The following is a 25,166-nucleotide window of genomic DNA, read 5'->3' as shown; positions in this document are numbered from 1 at the left end:
TAATTAGTAAACTTTTATGTACATGAAATTTATTCATTGGCAACTTCTAATTTACCACGCATCTTGATGTGATCGAGAACGAGACCTAGAAATTTTTAGTTATTCCCGTATAATTTCAAGTGCTTTCACTTAGTTATTGCTATTTGTTGTAATATAAACTCACGCGATAAAGAAATGTTCGAAATTACAAAATCATTTTCAACTGATTCATAAACTACAGATTGTCCCATTTAAATTGACCCAGCTAAATATTTCCGAAATTATTAATGACACGAAATTTATTAAAATATCAATGATACGAAAAACAAAAGTTTGATATTTTAAAGGAGTAGTACATAATGTGAATATCAACTTTAAGGAAGTAAGTCGTATTATATAAAAAAAATAGTACTATTATTAGTCAATACTGAAATCTTCTAGACCAATGATTTTTTACGATTAATGGTTTTATATAGAAAATAGCGAGCTGCATCTATCGGTATATGACAAAATATGTGATTCCATTTGAAAAATGAAATTGTCCTTTGTATTTTCTTTACAAATCGATATAGGAGAATCTTACTAATATCAGATTATATGCCTTCTCGAACTATGAAACTTCTGTCTAAAATATTATTCTGCATTAACAATAGTTTCGAAGATATTCAGCTGGATCGATTTAAACGGAACACCTTGTATATCAAAAAACGCCTAATACTAATAAATCATTTCTAATAAGTTCAACGATTAAAATTGTACGAGAGATGTACCTCTTGTTTGACAAACCGACGAAATTTTACGAATATTTGAAATCTTTAAAATAATATGAATTTCAGATGTTAATGGAAAAAATATTTTCCCTGTTCGACCGAAATCAGGACAAGATATTGACGCAAGACGAATGGATTGATTTCTTGAAGGGACGACTTAAGTAAGTACTACTATACAATCGTTTACAAAACATCGCGATAAACGAATAAAATAACTATATTTATTATTTTTTATTGCATGATCTTGCGCGATATTTTAATAGGAATGAAAAACCGAACGATCTCGTTATTCAACTCGAGAACGTTGCATATAACATATGCGGTGATAATGCTGTAACGCTTGAGAAATTTCAGCAAATATTTTCTACTAAAGAGGTAAGTCACCAATATGATGATTTCAATATTTCAGTTCTACGATGAAAAATAATTCAAGTTTTGGAAGAATTTTTCAGCGACCAGGTTTTTCAGCATCCGTTATATAATACATCGTATTACACGCGATGTAACGAAAAACAAATCGTTTATAAAAATTGCACGACTCGATCGAACGAAATTTGGCTTTGATTTTTGTCATTTTCCAAGTTGTCCTCTCCTGTATTGCGATACAAATCTCAAAGGCACTGACAAGTCTCGAACAATTTTCGCAACTACAACAATGCGTCTGTTCCGCGATTCGATTTCTGCGTTCTTTATAACGTCGAAACGCCGCTCTTTCGAGTGCGATTCAATTTCTGAAAGTAGGAAGAAGTCGCAGAAGGCTAAATCTTGTAACGATAGTGACTGGATGATTATCATCTCGTTTACCGTTAAAAATTCTCTCGTTGCAAGATTCGCGTGTGTAAGAATATGGTCGTGTTGCAACAGTCAATTTTCCTTGCTGTGTCAATTGCGTCAATTGCACCAATTGCGGTATTTTACAGTAAAAATTTGCAGCATCCGACAGTCTATTTAGAAGAAAAAAATTTGCAATTTCGCTAATATTTTCTTGAGTTGTATAAATTCCGTTTATTCCGTTTATTACCTTTTTGCGTAATGTACGTCGCGATAATCACAGCTCTGCTGTGATGCTTGGCACATTAATGCATAAATGGATATAGAAACGACCTACGCAACCATTAAATATCGACACATGTCGAAAATGTCCTTGAGGATTCAAAATTGAGCTCTAACGATCTCGGTTTTAGTGTTAAACAAGAAACGAGGCATCTGACGATTCAATCTTGTTTCTTCTAATTTGTCATCTATCTACGTGACTAGCAATAAATAAGAACTATTTGGCAAGTTGATATTTCGTAGTAGATGTTATTATATTTAACAATACCGTATCGTGCCTTCGATCCTTTTCCGTGATTCGAAGACACTGTTTAGTGGCTGATTGAATGAAACGATGCAGGATTATCTAGTATCTATTATCTCTTATCTACTATTTCGAAAAAAAAGTGTCACATATGTACTGTCATGTGTAATATATACCGCGACGCGATACCGTTCGTCCGATACCACAGACAAAATAAACACGCACTTCTGTTTTTGTTCCGTTTGCGGTCAGTTAACTTGCTTCTATTGGGTCAATCAGTTCCTGTTTAGCTATTCACGGGTATAGATCATGATGTCACGAATAAGAAATCGTATTATAAGCGATAGCGATAGCGATACGGACAGTAATCGAAATAATATAAATAACGAAGACGTTGCATTATCCGAAAAGTACAAGGATTTAATAAATAAAAGAAAGTAGAATATTCTTACTACCACATTGAAATTTCAACCACAAGTTTTTACTTACATATATCGATATATGTATATTGAAGTGTAGTACACGAATCGGATATATCGGAAAATAGTTCCACTTTTCAATTTTCTATTCTTCTTTTGCAAAGAACTTATAGAACTAATTTCTATAAGAGACAAGGATGTATTGTAATATTTCCAGTGAAGGTGTTAATTTTTTTTAGCTTTGAGCAGTGTTTAAAGAAAAGAATACACTTTAATACGTTCTATTTAGATATATTTATATATCTATACCACACTCGCGATGTACGTACACTTTCGCGACTTTCTGTGTAGTGACAACATACCGAAAAACTGGTGAATTAACATACCAAAAATACGGTAAACCCGGAGTAAATGTTTACATATAATTTACCAAGGTGTCGTTAATGTTCTATATCGTATTAACAGAAGATATCTATTGTTCTTTGTTATTATTGTATATATGAGTATAGTTGGCTAATCGAAATTTTCTATACTGAGATATTGGGATAAAAATCGAAGGTATAATATCGTACTTGTAAGAGAAATTATGTGAAAAAGAATGTTTCTCGATATTCTGCGATTCCTGCATTCTACTAGTGTCGATCAGAATAATAATGCAAATGAAAGAACTGAAAAAATACAGCCCGTGATTGACATTGAACAATGACGAAATGATAGACAAATTTATAGCATCTTATGGATAGACGAATAAAAGATTGGTGCTGGCTCTCAGCATCTTACATGCGTTAAAAAACCAAATGTAATTTTGAATTGCAATGTGTATATGGATGGGGTGAACTATATAGATCAAATTTTACATGGGTATGAATCATTTAAGAAACCTTTAAAATGGTATAAAAAACCTTTTTATTTATTTACTAGACATTGTATTTACTAGAATTGTTTTCATGCAAGCAGAAAAAGTTTCTGTGAGATAAAGAAAGACAAAGGAAGTATTAATGGGACAGTTACTAAAACGCTACTGTATCTCAATGGATAATTTGCATTACAAAGGAAAAGAAATCATTAAATCATTTCTTTAAAAAAATTCCTGATACCAACGAATGAAAAATGTCATTCCACGAAATATTATGTATGGTGGAAAACAAAAGCTATCCGCAAATAAATAAGGTATTGTAAAAATTTCGATGTAACGTTATGTGAAACATCGTGTTTTGAATTATATTCTGAGAAAACAATATGTTTTTCTTTTCCTATATCGTTTGTAGAACCAAACATTTTCGAATTAAAGCTCTTAAATCTAATAGGGAAGCACGCGAGATACGTGCTGGTCCGTGAGATTGCACGAACGATATCGTGTTTCGAGACGCGAGATGATTCGTGCGCAGCCTTATACAAATAGTATCACAGATATCACAAGTATCGAACATAACAGGATCGAGGGAGTAAAGCGGTTAATTTAATAATAAATAGTAATAAATAAAAATAAATAAATAATTATACGTATTTACTTGTTTTTTCTTTAATTGTTATTACTTATGGATACTATATTTAAGTACAAATTTCAGATCGATAATAGTAATGTTAAAGAAGAAATACGTGACTCGAAGAAGCATGGGATGAAAGTTTACATCGCTACCATTTGACCATTCTTCATACTATAGTTTTGTTGAAATAGTTAGAAATTAGTGTTCGTTGAAACGCAAAAAAAGTTTGTTTGTTATAACGTGACCTTACTTAAAGCTTGTCGAAACGTAGTCTTGTTTATAGAATTGTTACAATTTTTTCATGTATTTTCTTATTCTTACAAATGTTGAGGAATCGACGATAATTTAAAACTAAATGTTCTCTGATCGCAGTGCTTTTATGAAATTGATCCAAAAATATGTCCAAACGAAAGTAACGACTGTTGATTTTTCGAGCTTTATGATCAACGCTCATTGCACCGCAATATATCTTTCTACTCTTTTCAACTTTCTGTTTATTCTATCCATATGATAAAATATTTCGGATTATTCTATCCACATTTTCATGTTTTTATATCTTATGTTAAAGATAAAAAGGGAACGGACGAAAAGAAACGAGTACTGTCAAAATAGGTACTGACTGGAATTATAAAAATTTTATTTAATAATACCAATTTATTTTAATAACGTAAAACTTTATATTTACACGTTTAGAAACAGTCAGAATCTGAATTAAGTAATTTTCGGTTCCGAAAAGACAATTTAAATTTAAACCAACCGATCGTTAATTTGTAGCATCTATTAAGAATATTCGTTAGAAGCAACTCCTACCTTGATAATCCGAAACATATACGTAAATCAAATATACGTATTTTCTACTTACATCTGGTCAGCGATATTCGTTTCTTACTTGTTCAAGCTTATCACGAACGTATTTAATACAAACTATTTTCTGCCGCCTTAATATCAACACTGCAAGCATATTATTGTTTCCGAACATGTTTCTATCAAACGTGAATTCTTCAAACCCTTCTACAAAATTCCCGATTAGTTTCAAATTCGAATTAGTTCCATATACGCTAAATTCATACAGATTTTACTGCATGTAATTAGATTTTATCGTTACGATAACATAATAATGGTAAATAATTAGAATTATAAATAAAATGAATACAGGTATACAATGTTTATTACAATGCTGCGCAAAGCACGTAGCAAATCGTTACATCTTACTGCATATCTATTATTATTTCGCTGCACGAAATCTTCCCCGTTTAGCACGAGTAAGGTAAAGGAATAACACGAATAAAGAAAAATTCGAACAAAATATAAAAGAACAACGCAAAATGATAAAATAGTTTCTTTTTAATTGAAAATCGATAAATTCTTTATACTATCGAATACGTCTTTTCACTTTAAAATTATTCCTGTCGGATAATGTCGAAAATCATATAAATGTTAATAAATGGTGTCATGTATAAAAATCATTAGTGTAGAAATGCCGAACGAGATTCCAAGTATTATGTAGAATCCCGAAACGAGATTTCGACGATAAGTGGGATGAAGGTGAAAGGTGGTGAGGTGAGGTATGAAAGACGAAGTCACACCTAGTGAATCCGCGACAAGCCCTCACTAGGTGACTACGGCCGACAGCTCACTATCTAACTAATAACAACGACTAACAGTCAACTAACTGCTGCAATTCTCAATAGCAACTAGCAACTAACTCTCAACGGACTACTCTCTTGAAAACTTCTTGTGTACTTTCATGAACAGGATTGCGCCCAAAGAACTCTCCCAAAAGACTCTCGCTTCACGCCCTTGCACCCTTATTTAAACCATGCACTCTATCCTCTTTCATACTCATGCTCTGTCTCAATCACGCTTTTCTCACGCACTCTTTACAGCCGTGCCCTCAGTGGGTCACGTATCCTAAACACTCATTGTCAGACGCATCTATTTTCGAGGAACGACCCAAGCGTTCCCACGCGCTTTACAATTGTACCTTGACAAAAGGGCACTGTCACAGACACATGTCCTAATCACGCCACGCTCACCATTCCTACATTAGTTTTGTGTGCATCATCGAAACACGCATCACTACGAATACGAATCTTTTCACCCTCCAAATAAATTCCGATCATGCTCCTTTTTAATATTCTATTCCCCAAAATATGTTTACAATTTTCAAAGAAACTGCTTTCCTTTTCTGCATATCTAGCATATCTGCATATCATTATTTTTGATCGACTAACAGAAACGAAACAATACTATGGTGTATATGACACCTTTTATTCGGAATTGCCTGTTGAATATATGCATAAGGTTTGTTAACTACGCTTCACCGATATACTCTGCATAACTCATATTCAAATGAAGTTTTGCTTAGAGTCGTGTTTGCTCAACTGTATGGAAACGGATAAACTCCCCACTCGCTAGGTTTAGCAAATTAAAGGATCAGAACAGTTTTAAGTTTTGAAAAATATCAATGTTTTTTTGTCTGAGCTAGTATTCTGAAGTCTTGAAAGTAATATACGAAAGGTCCCAGCCTTTAAAACAAATTATTTTTGCATGTAAGGAAGTCAAAGCTGATCAAAGCGATCTTGCGTGCTGTAACTTATCGGCACATGTATAACGACTTGACGTGACAGTCTATCAGCATAGAACCGATTCTATAGGTAATGTTGCGGCTTCAGGACTGCACGTCCCCAGTCAAGTGGGGGACTGTTTTATGTCCTTACTGCCAGCGTCTCTTGACTCGTTGACACTCGTTATCGCTTGGTCACCACTTGGGTGAACTTTAGCAAGGGTCAATAAATCACCCTTAAGGCGATAGGCATAAGGACCCAAATTGTTTAAACATCCGCTATCACCGAAAGACGTCGAAGCTAACACACACCCACCACTTACGTTTCACACCAACCAATCGGTAGACACACAATCTTATAAAACCACCGAGATTCCTACAAATCCCACGAAGCCAGGACAAGCATCGCGACCAGACTATCAGTTAAAATCCACGACGATCAACTCGTGAGAGATAATAACACATCAGAACTCTTTAGTTCAACCCTGACCAGGTCTAACTCTATTAATTTAGAGTAAGCCGCATCCCAGCAACATTGTCACATCCGCGTAAACGGGCCTCAACCCCGCGAAATTCCCACCGTGCGAATTGTAATGTTCGGCACGCAACAGGTAATAATATGGAAAAGTCGAGGGGTCTATATTATTTATGTCTATTTTTGGTCCGCTTTGGATGGATTGATCCAAAATTAAAACGAAATGTTGATAATACTATTTAGCGTTTAGATCCCAAAAAGTTTATTTAACATCATTACAAACGTGAAAATTGCTATTTATATTGTTGCTAATATTTTCAATAAAGGCTTCTGCATATTTCAATATTTCGGTACTGTGAATTTAATCATGAGACCAATAATGCTACACTATGTGTCAGATTCGACGAAAAAATGATTAAAACATCTAATAGACGATCGTTTAAAAACTCTATGAAAGATCCAATCTATTATCAGCAATGACTGATTAGTGAAAAATTAAGGATACGAATGAATAATTATGTTTCGAAACTTGAAATGCGTTTTTCTCTAAACTGTGTTTCTAAAAACATTGTGCAAGATATCACGAAATTTAAGGAACCAATTATTATGAAACTTTACATATGTCCTTATTTTAACATTTATTTGGCATTGACATTCGATTTCTTTTAAATTGTTAACAATTTTAAAAGTTGTTAACAAAAAGCAACGAAATTTTTCGTAAAGATTCGGTAGATCAAATATAAATAGCTACCATTTTGTTAATTTTCAAAACAAATTGAAATGTTCGAAGGTCAATGTTTAGAAAATGTTATAGAAATATGTTATAGTTTCAAGTCCTTTTTCATTTTTTTATATCACTAACCCCATTTGGCTGGAATTCTGCACACCGAAAGGCCATATTGAAAAAAATTATTTCAGAATCATAACGTGACTAACAACCAAGTCTGGGACTTTTTAAAATTTAATGTTGTTTTACATAGCTTATAATATGTTGAAACAAGTCACAAAAGCTTATATTAATTAAGCGATTACATTTTCTCCAATGTTTCTTTAAAGTATCGCTAATTTTTCAGCCCGTCAAACTGACCTACCCCCTTAAATTAAAACTATGGAAATCGAAAAATTACTACGCCGTTAACATAAAATAAACGATCAGTCATATAGACTGTCTTGTCACTAGTTCAGTCTTAATTTACGAGAATTAGTGGTACAAGATCAACAATGTCATATTTTTCTTCCTAAATTCCTTTATAGCAAGTAAATTTTATAATAAAATGAACGGTACTTTACGATCTAACACAGAGAGCTTATATTGTAGTACATACGCGATGAACGAAATATTGATTAATCACAGTACTGAAACCTTCTCCAATTTATATAGAAAATATAGGAGTTTAAATCATACAATCGTAGGTAACAGTTGCATGTTAAATCAATTAAACGATAATCATATTGAAGCAATAATCGAATAAAATAATGCCAATTTTAACCATACGTATATTTACCAGGTATAAAGAAGAACAAAAACTATAAGCGTGTAAACATGTAAATACAGACGACAAATTCCAACAAAATATTTGATAAATTAACAGATCCTGACTATAAAGTAAGACAAATCTTTTTTCGAAATAAAATCCTAATAAAAGCAACAAGTTATATAAATTTAAGGATGTTTTAAATATTATTGTACAGGCTGTTTTGTTATTAGTAGTAGGACCGAACGTGAAATAATATAATAATAATATAATACATCGTGAAATAATAAGTCGAAGAAAAAGTGTAAAACTTTTTCATATGGAGCTTCGTTTTTCAGACGAATTTGAAAATTTATCGAGTATGCGTGTACTAAATATAAGTTTCAAACTTTTTCTTTCTGTTCGTGTTTAGGATTATAAACACGACAAATGAACGATTTAATACTTTGCGGGCTATCGGAAAGAATCTGAAAATCATTCAATAATGCTATTGAATCACCCACTGTACCATTTATCCTAATCAAAATCGAAATTACTCTTTGCCTAGATATGTTTTTTACCGTATATGCATGTCTCTTAATATGTATTGCTATATGTAAAAGTATATAAATTGTGTATTATGTAAATAAAATATACGTGTATAAAGTGTTATGTGAGTTCTTGAAGATTTTCGTATGATGATCGGATTTTCAGTGATTCAAATCGGACCAAGGTCTCCGATTTCAACCGGATAAACAGGCTTTCACTGTATATGTGTATATATATTAATTTATTTATATTAGAATTATCGTATGTACGCGACAATTTGTTCTCTATGATGCCTATGTTACAGATCGTAGATAAATTATTTCGTCGAATCGATGAAGAAAATTTGGGATATGTCACGTCCTTTCAAATTATGGAATTTCTTTCAAACGTCAGCGATACAAGGTGTGATTATCTAGCAGAGATTTTACTCGTCATCTACAAACATTTCAATATATTTCAAATACATGTTAATAGTTTGTTAACGTGTTATAAAATTGTTTAAAGACCACTCGCTGGCTTCGACAAGAGTAGCCTGGAATGGCTGGAGAAACTTTTTAAACAAACAGTGGGAAACGAAAAGGAAATAAGGCGCGAAGAATTTAACAAAATCGTCACTTCGAAGAACGTAGGTAGCAATCATAGTTTTCATTTCGTATTTGCACTTTAATTACCTTATTTTCTCTTTTCAAATATATTTTCCTTTTTCTTATATACATTTATATCATAGATTTAACGATATAAAATATTACGTAATAGGATTTATCGATTAATCGTTATACGCATACTTATTAAACACGCTAAAAAGAGAACAACTAATTTGCTAAGTATCCTTGAAATTTAACTTTAAAGATTTGATATTTTTCAGCCATTTTTTACCGACAGGGTATTCCAGATCTTTGATAAGGATAATTCTGGAACGATATCTCTCCAGGAATTTCTGGATGCGATGCATCAATTTGCAGGGAAAAGTCCTGACGACAAGATAAAATTCCTCTTTAAAGTTTACGACATAGATGGTAAAATAACATTAAATATTTTCAAATATTTGTGCAATTTTTACAAAATAATTACGTTAAGCTTTAAATACTTACTTCTATCGATAATTTTGTTAGTTTGAATTAATTAAATCCACTAATTTAACCATAGAAACGAATTTACTTTATTACGCGCGTTGAATGTCTTAAAAATACTTAACTCTTCTGTTCTACTCATTATTACTATACATTATTACTTGTGCTTTTCATGATTTTTTTTTTCTAATTAACAAATTTAAATTGCTTCATTGTAATAAGACAACGCAATTTTATAATTTTATATGTCTAAAATAATGTTGCAAGTCGTAAGTATTAAATAAACGTAAATATTTCTCACTTGGAAGTGAAATTAAGAACGGAAGGTAATAATACGATACTTTTAAGTTTATTTATAATTACGACAATAACATGTTGCATGCAATATGAAAATATATATATTTGTTACGATTCGAATATATCTTATTTGTTTTATCATTATTATTCGATAACAAAAATCTGTATCCATCTCATTTACTTCCTCTATTTGATGCTATTAATAATGATAATAATCTTCATTACTTTCTTCAGAGGATTGCAATAGAATTCTGTTTCTTTACTAACCAAAAGCACGTAAATCAAATATAAAACTAAAATCTAAAATAAAAATAAAAGCAAAAGTACCAAAATCTTATAAATTTAACCCTAAATCTATTTCTTAATTCTAACACTGTTTACCCTCTTTGGCTATAATTCTATCTTTTGCACTTTCCCTCCCGTTTTCTGATCTTCTTTCCATTTCTCTCACCCTTGTTCTCCCCTTTCTTCCTCCCTTCTTCTCCTCCTCTTTCTTTCCAAATTCTCAAATCTTTATCTCTCCCTCGCTCTCCGCCACCAGCGATCTCTTAACATTTTTCTGCCATCCACTCTCCTCATTTCCGTTCTTTCCACATACTTTCCAGACGTGTTCCCATGTTTCTTCTTCTTCTTCTTCCTCGCATAGTCTGTATTTTCTCTCTCTGCGTTCTTCTCTCATCTCATTTCCCAACCTGTGCCTTGCCAACTGCCTTTTTTCTCCTTTCTATCCATCTTGTTTCGATATACATCGGTAGTCTCCCTATTCTTATGTATTTATACCACCTCTTGTATCTGGAGTTTCTGATTCTCTGCTCCCTTCCTCTTTCTTGTTTCTTTTTGACCGTTAACTTAACTCTTCGCAATCCTTCACTTGCTCTTCCGCTTCCTCCTCGTACTGGAACCCCTTTCCTTAATCTCTCTTCTTCCATCTCCCTACCCTCTGCTCTACTTTCCGCTTTCTCTCTCTCCCTTTAACAAGCCTTGCTATTTCTGATCCTTTTCCTTACTTCAGCTTTCTTTCAAAATTTCAACTCCTCTATACCGCTCTAATTCGCAACACATAATTCCATTCTTCCCTAACTTCATACTACTCCGGTGTTCTCCAGTCTAGTCCCATAATCCACTTCAGATATCTTTCTTGCAGATTTTCTCCCTCACTCTCCTCTTTCCGTCTCCACAATTCTGCCCCCCCCCCTCGCCCTCCCCTAATGGCCCGTTACTAGCCATACTAATTTGTCAATCGGTCACACTTTTTTCGCCCATTCCTTCCCGAACCATTTCCTTCTAAATCCCTAGACCTGTCGCATTAAACCCGCTGCTTTCTTTACTCTGTCCTTTACACGAGTCTCTTGCCCTCCATTCTTCCTCATCGCATACCCAAAATATTTATATTCCTTTGTTTCCTCTATTTTCTTTTTTTTCCTTCCGAACTTTAATTTCCCTGTTTTCTTCTTCCGTTTCTCACTCCAAATCTTATTACTTTCGGTTTTTCCGTCTTCAGTACTAAAAGTGTCGTCTCCAACTATTTCTCTAAACTCATTAGCATATCCGCCAATAGGACTATGTCGTTCACATATGTTAAGCAATAGTATCTCTCTCCCCCTATGCTTACTTCTCCGTATCATTCCTTCTGCGCTTGCAAGTCCAATAACAAGATGTTAAAAAGACGAGTGCTCACTGGACATCCTTGTCTAATTGTAAGTCCTCTTGCCTGCCCATTGTTACCGTACTCTTCCTATGTATGTACTCTTCCTGTAGTCTTCCTATACGCTCTTCTTATTCTCTCAATTAACCACCTGCCTATTCTTCTTTTCTCCATCGTCTGTCACGGTGTTCTCCTATCCACTGAGTCAAATGCCGCTCTTAGCTTAATAAAAGATGCCACAATCTTTCCCGTCTTACCTATTGATCAGATGATTTAACACGTAGATGTCATCCATAATCCCCATACCTTTTCCGAAATCTATCTGCTTTTCGTTCAACACCTTTTGTCATATTCACTCTGCCAGTATACTTGTATATATCCAGTACAAAGAGTGCACAAGCATCACTCCTGTAAAATCCTCCACCCTATTCCCTTCCCCTTTTTTCTTGATTGGCATATTTCCAAGATTCTCCTGGAATTCTCGTTCAAGCCTATCGCCTTCTCCTTCTTCATCTTTTGTACTTCCTTTCTAACCTCCTCTTTCTTAATGTCCTGCCCTGTTCTATCACTTCCTCCTCTTGCCAACTTCCAAATTCTTCTCTTACTCTTCTTTCCACTGTTTCATTGAAATCCCTTCCCCCTCTCTTTCCCATTTCTTCCTTCCCATATTTATTATCTCCCATACATCCCCTCCTTCTTTCGCCTCTTTCACCGCCTTGTTCAGTCTCTCCCATTCTTTTTTTCTTTTCCTCTTGAATAGTTCCCGTAGGAAATATAATTGTTCTACAAGAAAAAGGCGTATATTTATTTGAGATCAAAATTGTTACACTGCACGACGATATCAGGCAGTGAGGGCTGGCAACGACCTGGAGAGAAACAAGAAAAACGAAGTAACTCACGGTCGCGTTTGTGTTAGAAAAGTGGTGGAAACGAAGACCCGGTAATGATCACGGCCCTCGGACCGTGATTTCTGACGGGCACACATCCGCCTGTCGATATAAGCAATTGTATTCCAACAGTTCCTTATATTCTATTCTTTGTTTCTCATATTCTTTTTCTATTTACTTCCCTTCCCGTTTGATCCTCCTCTTTCTCTCCTTTTCCCCCTACTCTTTTGCACCAATTATCTAAATCTTTTTCTCCTTTTCTGTAATACTCTCTTTTTTTCTCGTCCCTTCTTTTAGCTCGCAATGTTCCAATTTCTCCTTTCCATCACACGCGTCTTGTTCATTTTTACTTTCTTTCTTTCTTCTTTTACCTCCTTTCTTACCGCTGATCTTTCTAACCTCACTTTTCTCGAGACTTACTCGACTCTCTATTATTCTCTTTCACCTACTTTTTTCGTGTTTCTTATGCACTGACTCCCTTTGTCACTTCTTCTGCTACCTTCATACATCCGCCATACCTTATCCACCCTTCTTTTGCTGACAAAATCCAACAACTTTCTCTCCTGCGGACATCTACGTCTTACTTCTTTCATTCCGGAAACGAAACCCTAATTGATGCTATTATTAAATTGTCATTCATTTCTAGCACTAATTACAGCTTTATTATTATATTCCTTTCTGTGTATCATTAAGTTTGAAAATTATTCTTGTACATTAATATAAATTATTTATATATAAAATAAATTAACATATTAACAGTATATATTCGAAATCTAATTATTTTTCTAACATGTGTCACATATTTTGTACACGCATATTTATAAACACATATTTGTTCCTATTATTATTATTATTGTTGGTGTTGTTATTGTCTTTGTTGTGATTGTTGTTACTATTAATTATATATTACGAGATTTTTCAATTTTTAGTATATGTAACGTCGAAAATGTCGACAGTGCGATAAGAAACTTTTCAAATTTTTCTAAAATATATTATTCCTCTGGTCTTCTATTAATTCATATTCATACTATTCGTATCAATCATTAATAATATAAATAATTATTATTATTCATATTATACTATAATCATATTGCTTATATTATTTATATTAACGTTCAAAGAAATGCGTTTCTCTGTTAGTAAAATCAGGTTTATTTTTCGCACAGTTTCATGTATCATTAACTATCTTCTCGATTAAAAAAAATCGATGTTCAGGTAATTATCTACTTTGGTCATTTAATCGCATTATCGACAATCAAGCATTGAGTATGTAATCAATATTACTAGTAATTGATGTCTCGAGTTTGCGTGTGGTGAGAATTTCATCGTGATACGCTTTAAGGTTAATTTAAACAGTACCAAAAATATTATTTACCACTGATGGTTATTAAATCCATTCAAAAGTTTAGAAATAATCGAATCTTAATATTCAAAATATACTGTAAATTGAATTAAATACTTTAATTATATACTAAAAATTATTATATACATTTTTAAATTCTGGTATCTAATCCCTAACAAACATTTTATTATCCATCGATACGAACAATTTGCAAATACGCGCCACATGAACAAATTTGATACTTTTGAACTACTATTGCAAAAGATAAGGAATACACTTACGCATTTGAATATATCGTTTCATTTAGGAAAAATAGGAAATTGTAAGGAGATACTTTTAGTTTCGTTCAATTTTCTCTTCTACGAAGTCTTAAAGCAAATGTAAGTAAGGTGTGATCCATCTCGATTACATAGTTCATATTATACAAGATGTTCCACTTAGTTTTGTTGTAAATTTTCCTATAAATTTTGTTGTTATTTTAAAGCTGAAAATAATAATAAAATAATTACACAAAGTTCCTTGAGTGCTTCACGAAGAAGTTATAACCGAAGCACGAGACATACGGAAAATAATTATCTAAGTTATCCCAGAGGATAATGAAATAATGAGAGAATAATGAAGAGAAGTTGATTCGCAAGAGTTACACGGTATCAAGTCATATGGCTATAATATATTAGCAATAGGGAATATGTCCGTGAATGTAAGATGCTTGAAAATTTCAAAATTACCCTTGCTTTTATGAATATAGATCTTCTTTGTTTTTAATATAGTAGGTACATTTCGCTTTGTTTTAGCCTATCAAATATGTTAAGAAGGTTTGTACGAAAGTCTTTAAAAAGATCACCTATATTCTTAACATCTTGCGACATTCTTTTAAATCATATTTGCTTTCAATATCTTGTTAAATTTTTATATTTGAAACAAACAAGTCGTTGAATGTATTATTTTTGGAAAGGTGACGGATTGATACAACTTCGTGAATTGGAACACGTGATGAGAGCCTGTATGGAAGAAAACGGAATACAATTTAGCGAGGAACAAATCGAGGAATTAACTATAGCCTTGTTCGATGACGCTGATCAAGCTAACCGAGGTGCTATAACCTTTGAGGGTTTAAAGAAACAATTGGAAAAACACGGAGGATTATTGGAGAACCTTTCGATTAGGTGAACACAGACCTTTCCTTCTAAATCATTTCAGCTTGTTAATTGGCAAATAGATATAATATCTCTGTTACGGTGAAAGCCCGAAATTAGTTAAAATTAGTTTCGACTAAGGTCTTTAATATATTAGTTTTAACTAGTTAATTCTAGAACTAATTAAATGCTATCAATCAGTATCGGAATTCGCTAAAAATCATTCAGTTATTAATATTCTCACACTGCTAGGATAGTATTAACGAAATCACCCTTAAAATCCACCATCGGGTAACTGAGTAGATACTTTGAAAGAAAGAATACTAATAATAACCACAATATAAATACAAAGACTGGGCAAATGCATTCGAAATTTTACTCGTTACAACGACATATCCTCACGGAATTTCGAATGATGGAGGCTTCTCATTTTTTCGTAAAGGTGTAATTCTTTTTGCTACAATTGTAGCACTTTGTCCAGTAAGAATTAATTGTAACTAATAGCATTAATTCTATTAATTCTATTAACTAGTCAAAACTTTGGAATTTCGAATGATGGAGGCTTCTCATTTTTTCGTAAAGGTGTAATTCTTTTTGCTAGCACTTTATCCAGTAAGAATTAATTGTAACTAATAGCATTAATTCTATTAATTCTATTAACTAGTCAAAACTAATATTGGTTGATTTTGGGTTTCCAGTGTAACATGTATAGTATATACTAAAGAATTCGCTATTATCATATTTAGTATTTAATATATTAATGTTAACATTATGCTTTCATTATACAGAATGTTTCGATACGGATAGTACAATCGAGCATTGGTGAATTCCTTACGAGAAAATAAACCAAGAATATGAGATAGCAATTTTTCGTTTACCGCTTTCTTCTCGAGAAAATTATGTGTAAAAACTTCTTTATGTATGTGTGCATTCAGCATGCTTTCGACCTAACTGATAGCATTATAAAGATATTAGAATCGATCGTTCCTGCATTTGTGATCGTAAAGATATTGATAGGAAATTTGCTGCAATTGCTGAAAAACCAAAATAAAAATTAATTTTCCAACGAGATGGAGATACCACCCCGTTTTGTTGAATATCGAGAAATTAAATACTTTTTAAATTAAAAATACGAATGCTATGGACATAGTGGGATAGATGGGATTTAATCTACGAGGTCACTGGATAAGCATACAAATTATAAACAATTGCAAGAAACGTGTAAAGAAGCATTTAAGCAAGTACGAAAACAAAACGCATTGGTATCACTTCGTGTACAGTTTCAACAATTTCTTCGTTAATTTACATACGTATCAATTTCATTACAATTTAATCCATACCGTATAATATGGATTAAGTTAAGAAAAGCGTAGTGACGTATTAAGAATTTACAAAGTTAATTTTCTTGAAAAGGAAGCAAATAGAACATGAGAACATAGAACAAATAGAACAGTTTTATCTAAAAAACCGTTATGCTATATCTTCAATTAATCTTTTTCGCAAGAAATTCCTAAGAAGCACGTTTTATAGAACAAATTAATATATATGATATTTTATAAACAACATTATTAGAAATTTTAAATTAAACAGGAAATTATTAATAAGAGAAATTAAATCTTAGCATCGATCGATGGTTAGTACCACCGAAGCCAAAATCAAAGCGAAAATCACGCTTACAATTCCTCGCTTCGTTACGTCCCTACCAATTAACGAAGCCATACATGAAGAACAATTACGTTTACATTATTTTCATCTTGATCTTCATCTCGATCAACGTGGCTTTATTTGCAACGAGGCTCTCCGAATATAGAATGTCGAATGGCTACGTCATGCTTGCTCGTGCCTGTGGTAAGATATCTTTCCTATAAATAACTTTCGTATAGAATAAAGACATAACGTAAAGTTTATTATTCGTGAAAATTTGCAATTTGTAGTTATTTCGTGAGATTTGTCTTTTTAATTACTTTACGACAGAAGAAACGTTAAAACTTGATAGAAAGTTTCAAACGTTGAAACAATCGCTTAAGGGTTTAACCTCTCCTGCTCATTGGCAAAGAACATAACGTAAATATCCGTAGAACTTAAGGGCTGAGCATCACATGTTGATTTTTGCCATTTATCGTAATCGGCCTATAATAAGACCCAGAATGTTATACGAACATGGAAATGCATGAAAATTCATGTAAATATCGAAATTTATATTGCGATTGAAACAACTAATCTGAAATAATTATACGATTAGTGATAGAGTTTCTCGTATTGTAAATTATTTGTTTCTTCGCAATAAATTTCATCGTTCCCACCACATAAGACGAGAATGCAACGAATGAGATTCCTGTGCAATGATCGGAATTCTAAAATCGAGTTTCTACTGTAATTAATTACACTGTCCAACAAATTTTAACTGTTTCTCAATTTTTTGGTAATATCCATTGGACAACTCTTGTAGAGCTCACCTTCCTAAATACGAATCTGTAAATGAAATTGCTCTATCGCTCTCAGTTTTCGAATAACACGAACTTTTTCTAAAAATAAACAATTTTTTGATAGAATGAAAGATTACACGAAAACAAGAAAGTTAGGAGGTTCATTCTTATCTTAAAATTTTGGACGAGACTTTCCCGAGCTTATCGATATCCATAATTATAATTGTCGCAGTACCGTACTTTTTCCACCATGTGGAAGAAGCTATACGTAGCTTTGCGAAGGTTATGCAGAGAACGAGAATCTAAGGTGCACAGTCTAGCTCCGTTAGAGAAAATCCTGGGCGATGCGTGAAGCTCTTAACACGACCACATTTGGTCATGTTTAAGGGAAATATCGGAAAGCGTGTGCGTGGTGAGAAAGATGTAAAATGTACGCCGATGTCGATCGAAGGACAGATTGAGATTAAGAGTCAGAGTCGAACGAAGTTGGAGGTGAGCCGAGAACAGAGTTGGGTGTTGCAGTATTGTGTTGACTATTGTTGAGCATTGCGAGAAATAGAGTAGAGTTATTGAAGTAAATCAAGAGTTATTACAAACTTGTGTCACTAAATAATTCGTAGCTTTATCGTTATTAACACATCTTCGTAATGTGATAACGCGAACTGAAGAACCCTAACAATGAAAATAGCGTCAAGAGTGATAGCAAAGAGAATGAGCGTGTGACCTTACAAGGAGAATGCAAGTCCTTCGGCTCGTGAATTTAGTTAAAAGTTTGCAGGTTTGTAGATTTCGTCATGCAGTTCAAGACAATGTATCATTACAAGGGCAACTACTCGATAGCTTTTGAAATATTTATGATTAAAGTTTTATTATTGCTTAATTGTAAATTTATTTTTAATAATTGTCTAATGCCGTTGTGGCCTAATGACGACATCCGAAAATTCCCATACCTGATTTCCGTCGTTGACCCTTAGTCGTTAGAAGGGCCTGACTAATAAACGCAGACCAATTTCAGAGTCCAAAAACAATTGACTTATTCCTACTTTCACTAAGCGCCAATGGTCATCTTCACCCCACCGAAAACTAACATTATATAAGCACCCACAAAATTTGCGAAAGGTCAGTTTTCAGTTTAGTTCTTTTCCTCTCCGCCGACTTGTATTTTTCCAACGTAGCCATGTTGATAGAACCCGTATTGTATATTGAAATCTGAGTTCTAACAGTGTTATTGGAGATCGACGTCGTATGGAATTATCGGGGAACGAACCATGTATAGCAAAAACTAGTCCGCGATTAGCCAAAATGCTTCTTATCAAGTTAAATCGTGAAGATTTTCTAAGACGGGCCGAAAACTAGGATTCTCTAAAAACTCCAAATTTCCGTAAGATTGTGACAACTTTTTATTCGTGTGACATTCTAACGACAGTCAGTTGGAATGTTGTTGCATTTTTCGAATATTTATGATCAATAATCTCGAACAATCGAATTCTGGACTAGATTGTAGTAACTGTAACGAGTATTAAATATTGAAATAAAATTATCTTGCGTTGACACGTATTGACGTTGTAATACCTTTTCATTTTTTAAAATAACCAGTTTGTAGAACTTGACGAGGTTCTTGGCATAAGTATTACATAAATATCTTTTCTTATGGCGAAAAAAGCTCTCCTTTTCTCTCTCCTTCGCTCGTTATCCTCCATCTTCGTCAAATAAATAAACGAATATTGTTAGATGACTGCTTAGTCATCTATAGGTGCTTACCAATGTACATTAGATAAACTGTAGACCGGCTAACCGTCCCTTTTTATCCCTTACCCATCCTTCCCCTATCGCCCTATTGCTTACTCGGACCCTGACCTTCCTTGCATCATCCTCTCCCTTCGATCTATAGACAACCCCCACTTATTTCATAATTCGGATATAAATATTGTCCATTATTCCAAATTTCGAATTATTCTTTCTCTAGTAGTAAGTCTGGAGTCACAGTGTTAAATGATCTGGTACGTACTCGGCCGCGCTGATACACTCAAAGTTCGCATGTAAGTTTATAACTAAAACAAAAACTTACTCGGAATACAACAATACACACTTGCACGCATACATACATAAATAAAGAAGCAATGCCGAAAGACAATTAATTGACAAAGTAGTAAAACGACAAAAATTTTTACTTTGCTAAAGTATGAACTATAAATGAATTATATCTTTCAATTCTTACTCGACTTTGTTTATTCTTAACTCATTTATTCGCTACTCTTTCTCGATTAACTTTCCCCACACACATTTCCCCGTTCTTAGAAATTTTCCCAATTCCTTGAAGACATCTTTCATTTACACAACAAAGTCAAATGTTCGCCCAAACAATTCACTTTTACACTTTTAATATTTTAGACTAAAAACCCTTAATTTGCATTTCTATACTAATTCAAGCAATACAAATTCTATCGTGTTTATAATATGCTATAAACTAAAGTATATGCTGCAAGTATACTAATATCTTCCTGAAAATGCACCAATATTCAAATTTCGACATGAAATTTGAAACGTGATAGTAATGCAAAATGAAGCTAGATATAAATTTCCAAATTTCAGGTATTTATTTATTCACGAATCGTTGATAAAAATGCTTTCGGTGCTATACATTGTTGTCTACAAGGATTGCGCATTATTCGGATAATTTTTCCAACATTTCGATGAAAACTCTCCGAATAAAATGTTGCACGGATAACATTTCGAACAAATTTTTCAAATAAAATTTTATTCCATGGAATTAACGAGAAGGTTTCTGATTGTGGATTTTGTTCATTTTTAAATACGTACATTTAAAAATCAATATGTTTTAAGATACGATAGATAGTCGTCCTTGGCTTCCAAGATATTCGCAAAAAACTTTTGCTTCTGCTGTTCTGTGAGCTTAAAAATAGAACAATAATTATCACGAAGAAACGAATACTTGAAATTTTGCAAAATGGTCAAAACACAATTACAAAATTGTGCAAAATTAAGGAAATCAAGAAATAAAATTTAGCCAAATGCAATAATCGTAATGGACAATGGTGCTCCATATCGTTGACGAAAAATTAACAAAGTTCCAAACTCAAATTGGAAAAAATGTGATGTTCGACAATAACAATAATCAAAAGAAATTATTTTCTTACTAGATATGACAAAAAGAAAATTCTTATAAATTGTAAAACAGCAAGACGCAAGAGACAAAATAGAAGAATAGAAGGGCAAAATAAAAAAAGAAAAACGTATAACAATAACAAATAACTCACAGGTGTCAGTTGTGTTTTAATCGTCATACCGTACAAACGTGTTATAATAGTACTCGCTCGCGAGTGTCACTAAAGTGAAAGAGCGTTGCTGCAAATACTGTACAAGCAAGTGTGTACGGTGTTGCTTCCTATACAGCCGTTGGGCCGTTGTAATTTGTAAAATAGAGAGAAATGGAAACAATTCCAACGCAAATGCTATAAACTGTGACGACTGTGGCGACTGTGGCGATACACTCGACATGTGAAAAAAATCTGGCTTTCATCGACTTGCTAAGTGTTTAAACCGTTTTGGACCTTTTTCGAGCACTCATAAACTTTCACGATGCATGCCAATTGCACCTCTCGGAAAAACAAAAAGTTTTCCAAGGAGGTGTTGGGAAAAAGCAATGACTGCGCAGACAGTCCGTCCCAAGACACCTTGTGAAAAGGTCAGTTTATATTTTAGTCGCGTCGCGACGCGTCGATTTATCGTAGAAACCGACGGAATAAACCAGTTGCTACCGACAAATAAACCAAGTTTTCAATATCCCACGTGTAGGAAAGGATTTCAGTGAAACTACTGCTTCTCCGTAACTTCTTTATTCTCCGTATGCTAGTCGGCTAGTGTCCCCAAAAAACATCCCTCCTTATTTTATAGGGCGTGTCCCCTCTCCGTCGCCTTGTCTTCGCGTGTCCGTAGCCTCTTCCGCTGAGCTCCAGTCCAGACGTCCCAGCTTGGCGTCTAGCATCCCCATCTGTGGCTCTTGTCCTTGGGTCTCGGCAAGGCCTTCCTAGAACTCCAACGAAGAGCTTTCTCCCGCCGGAAGACAATGAGCAGCGGTGAAAGTTGCCCACACACGATATCCTTTCGCTACTAACAATCAAAGAATATGCCTACGAAATTCGGAAACTAAGCGGCCCTAAAGCAATAAGGCACATCTTGCGAATATCGAACAGTAGAATATACATATACCTAGATAAAAAAGAAACAGTAACTCTTCTAAACTCTAAACACAAATAATTTACAATAACCTCGAACTCCAAAGTAGAAGACACGTTTAAGACAAACTTTTCAATTACCTTGGACAACATTCGATATCGAATTTTCGCTACGTCGGACAAATTAAACTGCTACATATGCAAGCAAGTTTCTGCAACACACGGGAAGAATATATATCGTCTATGACAAATCAAACTCCGACAAAATATATATATAGGAGAATCAATCAAATACAAAGCTAACAAACACCTAATTTCCTTCCACCCGTATTTCAGAAACTACGAGGAAATGAAATAGCAACTGACCGTAAAGATATAGCAAACGTACTCGAAGAAAAATTCTAAATAAACTCCAGTAATAATAACCATTTGTCCTATTTTCCTAAATAAAACACGCTATAAATTCTCTGTAAAAAATCTTTTACAATAATCCGATTGGAACCATATTGAACCTCCACTGAATGCATCGATATGGTTAAATTAAATGAAAAGTAGTTTGCAAATGTAGGGAGTCTTCCCCCACGATCGTTGAAGTCGGTCGGTCTCAGCTATCCACGTTGCGGCGGTGCTAGAGGGATGGGACGAATGAAAAATGAAAGGGAGGGGGTGGGCGGGATGAGTTTCGTTACGGGTCTGCTGGAGGACTCATCAGTAAGGCTACTCTAACAGGCCAATTCCAATTTTCTCCTTTTCCAATTTAACATACGTTTAATGCGCCAGAAACTAGATACAATAATATACAATATAAAAGAACAAAACGTTCAATTTTACAAATGAAAACTTAGACTATGAGATCGATGGCTCCAGCCTGGAGAACTCGCGATCTAAAATCAAACTTAATCTATCGCGCTTATCGCTATAGGATAATATAAACTTAAGAACTATCTTATAGTTTATATAGTTTATATATATAAACTATACAGCGTATGCTTTTAAGTGGGTAAGGTGCAGGGGGTGGATTCGATAAATAAATAAATAGATAAATAAATAAATAGGAGGAGAAGATAAATGGGGTATATATGTTTCTATTTAATTCAAGATTATATTATTACTAGTAAGTATGAGCAATCTAAAAATTACGAAAAACAAAGCGAAAATGATTATGTTGGAGAGATAGAAGGGGAAATAAAACGAGAATTTATTCTCTCCCAGTCAGGGATACTAGCCGCCGTACTAAGGAGGATTTCGTATTGAGTTTCATTTGTTTATTGGTACATGATTGCTTACAATATTTCTTAACAATTATAAAGTTGCTTTTAACGCGTATCGAGCCACCAATATTTCTTTGTGTTTCTACGATTCGAATATTCCCGGTTTATTTTAGATAATTTTGTGTTCATTTTTGACGCGTTGTCACGAATGTGGTCTGTGTTATACAAAATTGCTGTATTTCCTGCTTTCCTAGTCACATGATAGATCAAAGGTACATTTTCGCTATTCTGGATGTACCCTTGACCATCCAGATATACGAAAGCCCCTGGTAGCGTGTATCCCGTGTGCAGCGTTTTCTCAAAATATTGCGGATTGGGATTTACAGAGCTGTTTATTAAGTTATTTTTTATGTTGCTAATGTTTGCCGAATGATTACGAATCGATTTGAGCATGAACAAATCTATTCTAACTATTTCCGAGTATACATACAGTATGGGATTACTAATTAATTTCGTGAAATTCCCGAGTCCAGTATTTGCCTAGACAAACTCTGAGGCATTTTCTTTCGAAAATCTTCAGTTTCTTTATTGTACTTGACGATACATTGAACCATATGGGTTATACGTTGAACCATGTACAGTGACTCACGAAAATATTCCGACACCAAGGTATGTCTGAATTAATCACATCGTATCGGAAATACGTTGTACCCGTGTTGCTTGAGAGTTCTCCGAATTGTTTCGAGATGGACTTGTATTCCATTAACATCCGTAATTCAGATGGGAAAGGAATGGTGTGGCGGAAAGCGAATGAAGTGTCCCACCATCGAAACACGAGAGGTACCGTAAAACACGGCGGAGGCAGTGTGATGGTTTGGGGCTGTATTTCGACCAGAGGAATTGGCAATTTAGTTTTTATTCACACCATCATGGACAAAAACTGTCACTTACACCTACTGAAAAGTAATTTATTAAATAGTGCAGAAAAATGGGAATTCGCAACAATTTTAAGTTTTATCAGAATAACAACTCCAAACATAAAACACGCATTGTTCAAGAATTCTTGCTTTATCCTTGCTCGAAAGTTCTTCATCCTCCGCCACAGTCGCCGAATCCCAATCCCATTGAAAATTTATGGATAAGTTAGATCGCAGAATACGAAAGACAGCAATTAACTTAAAAGAGGAACTAAAACAAAGGTTGCTGGAAAAGTGGGCTGCTATCGGTACGAATTATTTGGAAAAAATCATTTCTTAATGTGCCCAACTGATAGAGGCACTTATTGAAACAAAGAAGCTATGCGACGAAATATTAAAAAATGTGTTTATATAAATAAATTAGGGTTATACAATGTTACTAATGCCAAGTGTCCGAATATTTTTATGACGTGAAAATAGAGTATTATTTTATTTATAATTTGTTATAGTAAATCCACATAAATTTATTAAATAAAATACATGGCTTTGTTAACTTATCCCCAGAATAAATAACGAACACGATCCGTGTATAAGTATCCGCGATACTAAGTGATTAATTTAGGCATACCTTAGTGTCCGAATATTTTCGTGAGTCACTGTATGCCAGTATCGGTCTTACGATTGTTTCATTGCAAATAATCTTTAGCGCTTAGCAATCTTTTTTTCTTCATCTGCGTTCGGACATGGTTGGTAAAATTTAATTTAGAGTCCAGATGTACGACTAAGTAACGAACCACCTTTTTATTCTCGATTTTTACCCGATCGTCTTTTCCGCCGTGCAACTCAAAGTGTTTCGAGTGCCTCCGTACGTTGTTGTTCGCATTTGAAATCCGTGATACGTATGGCTGGAACAAACTCGTTTCGCCTTTATCGGTGTTGATTTTTAACTTCCACGTGTGGAAGTAATCTTGGATTCTTTCAGAAGTATCCTGCAATCGCATTTTTAATTTCGCTGTCTTTTGCATAAATTAGTAGATCGTCGG

The 25,166-nt window shown here is 33.9% G+C and overlaps 1 protein-coding gene across 1 annotated transcript in view; it reads left to right on the top strand.

The window, feature by feature from the left end:
- Positions 1-803: 803 nt before the first annotated feature.
- Nox (NADPH oxidase) overlaps positions 804-25,166 on the top strand; it is a gene marked incomplete at its 5' end in the record, with an annotated part of 74,075 nt that continues 49,712 nt past the window's right edge. Inside the window, 7 exons of the mRNA XM_017897617.1 lie at positions 804-910; positions 1,013-1,124; positions 9,301-9,398; positions 9,501-9,621; positions 9,862-10,012; positions 15,193-15,403; positions 16,995-17,221. Of these exons, the coding sequence (XP_017753106.1) occupies positions 804-910; positions 1,013-1,124; positions 9,301-9,398; positions 9,501-9,621; positions 9,862-10,012; positions 15,193-15,403; positions 16,995-17,221 (1,027 nt within the window). The remainder of the gene's footprint in view (positions 911-1,012; positions 1,125-9,300; positions 9,399-9,500; positions 9,622-9,861; positions 10,013-15,192; positions 15,404-16,994; positions 17,222-25,166) is intronic.

The sequence above is a fragment of the Eufriesea mexicana genome, unplaced genomic scaffold (assembly GCF_001483705.2).
Source record: "Eufriesea mexicana isolate 0111107269 unplaced genomic scaffold, ASM148370v2 scaffold4744748272, whole genome shotgun sequence".
Taxonomy (NCBI): Eukaryota; Metazoa; Arthropoda; class Insecta; order Hymenoptera; family Apidae; genus Eufriesea; species Eufriesea mexicana.
This window is presented reverse-complemented; position numbering and strand designations above follow the sequence as displayed.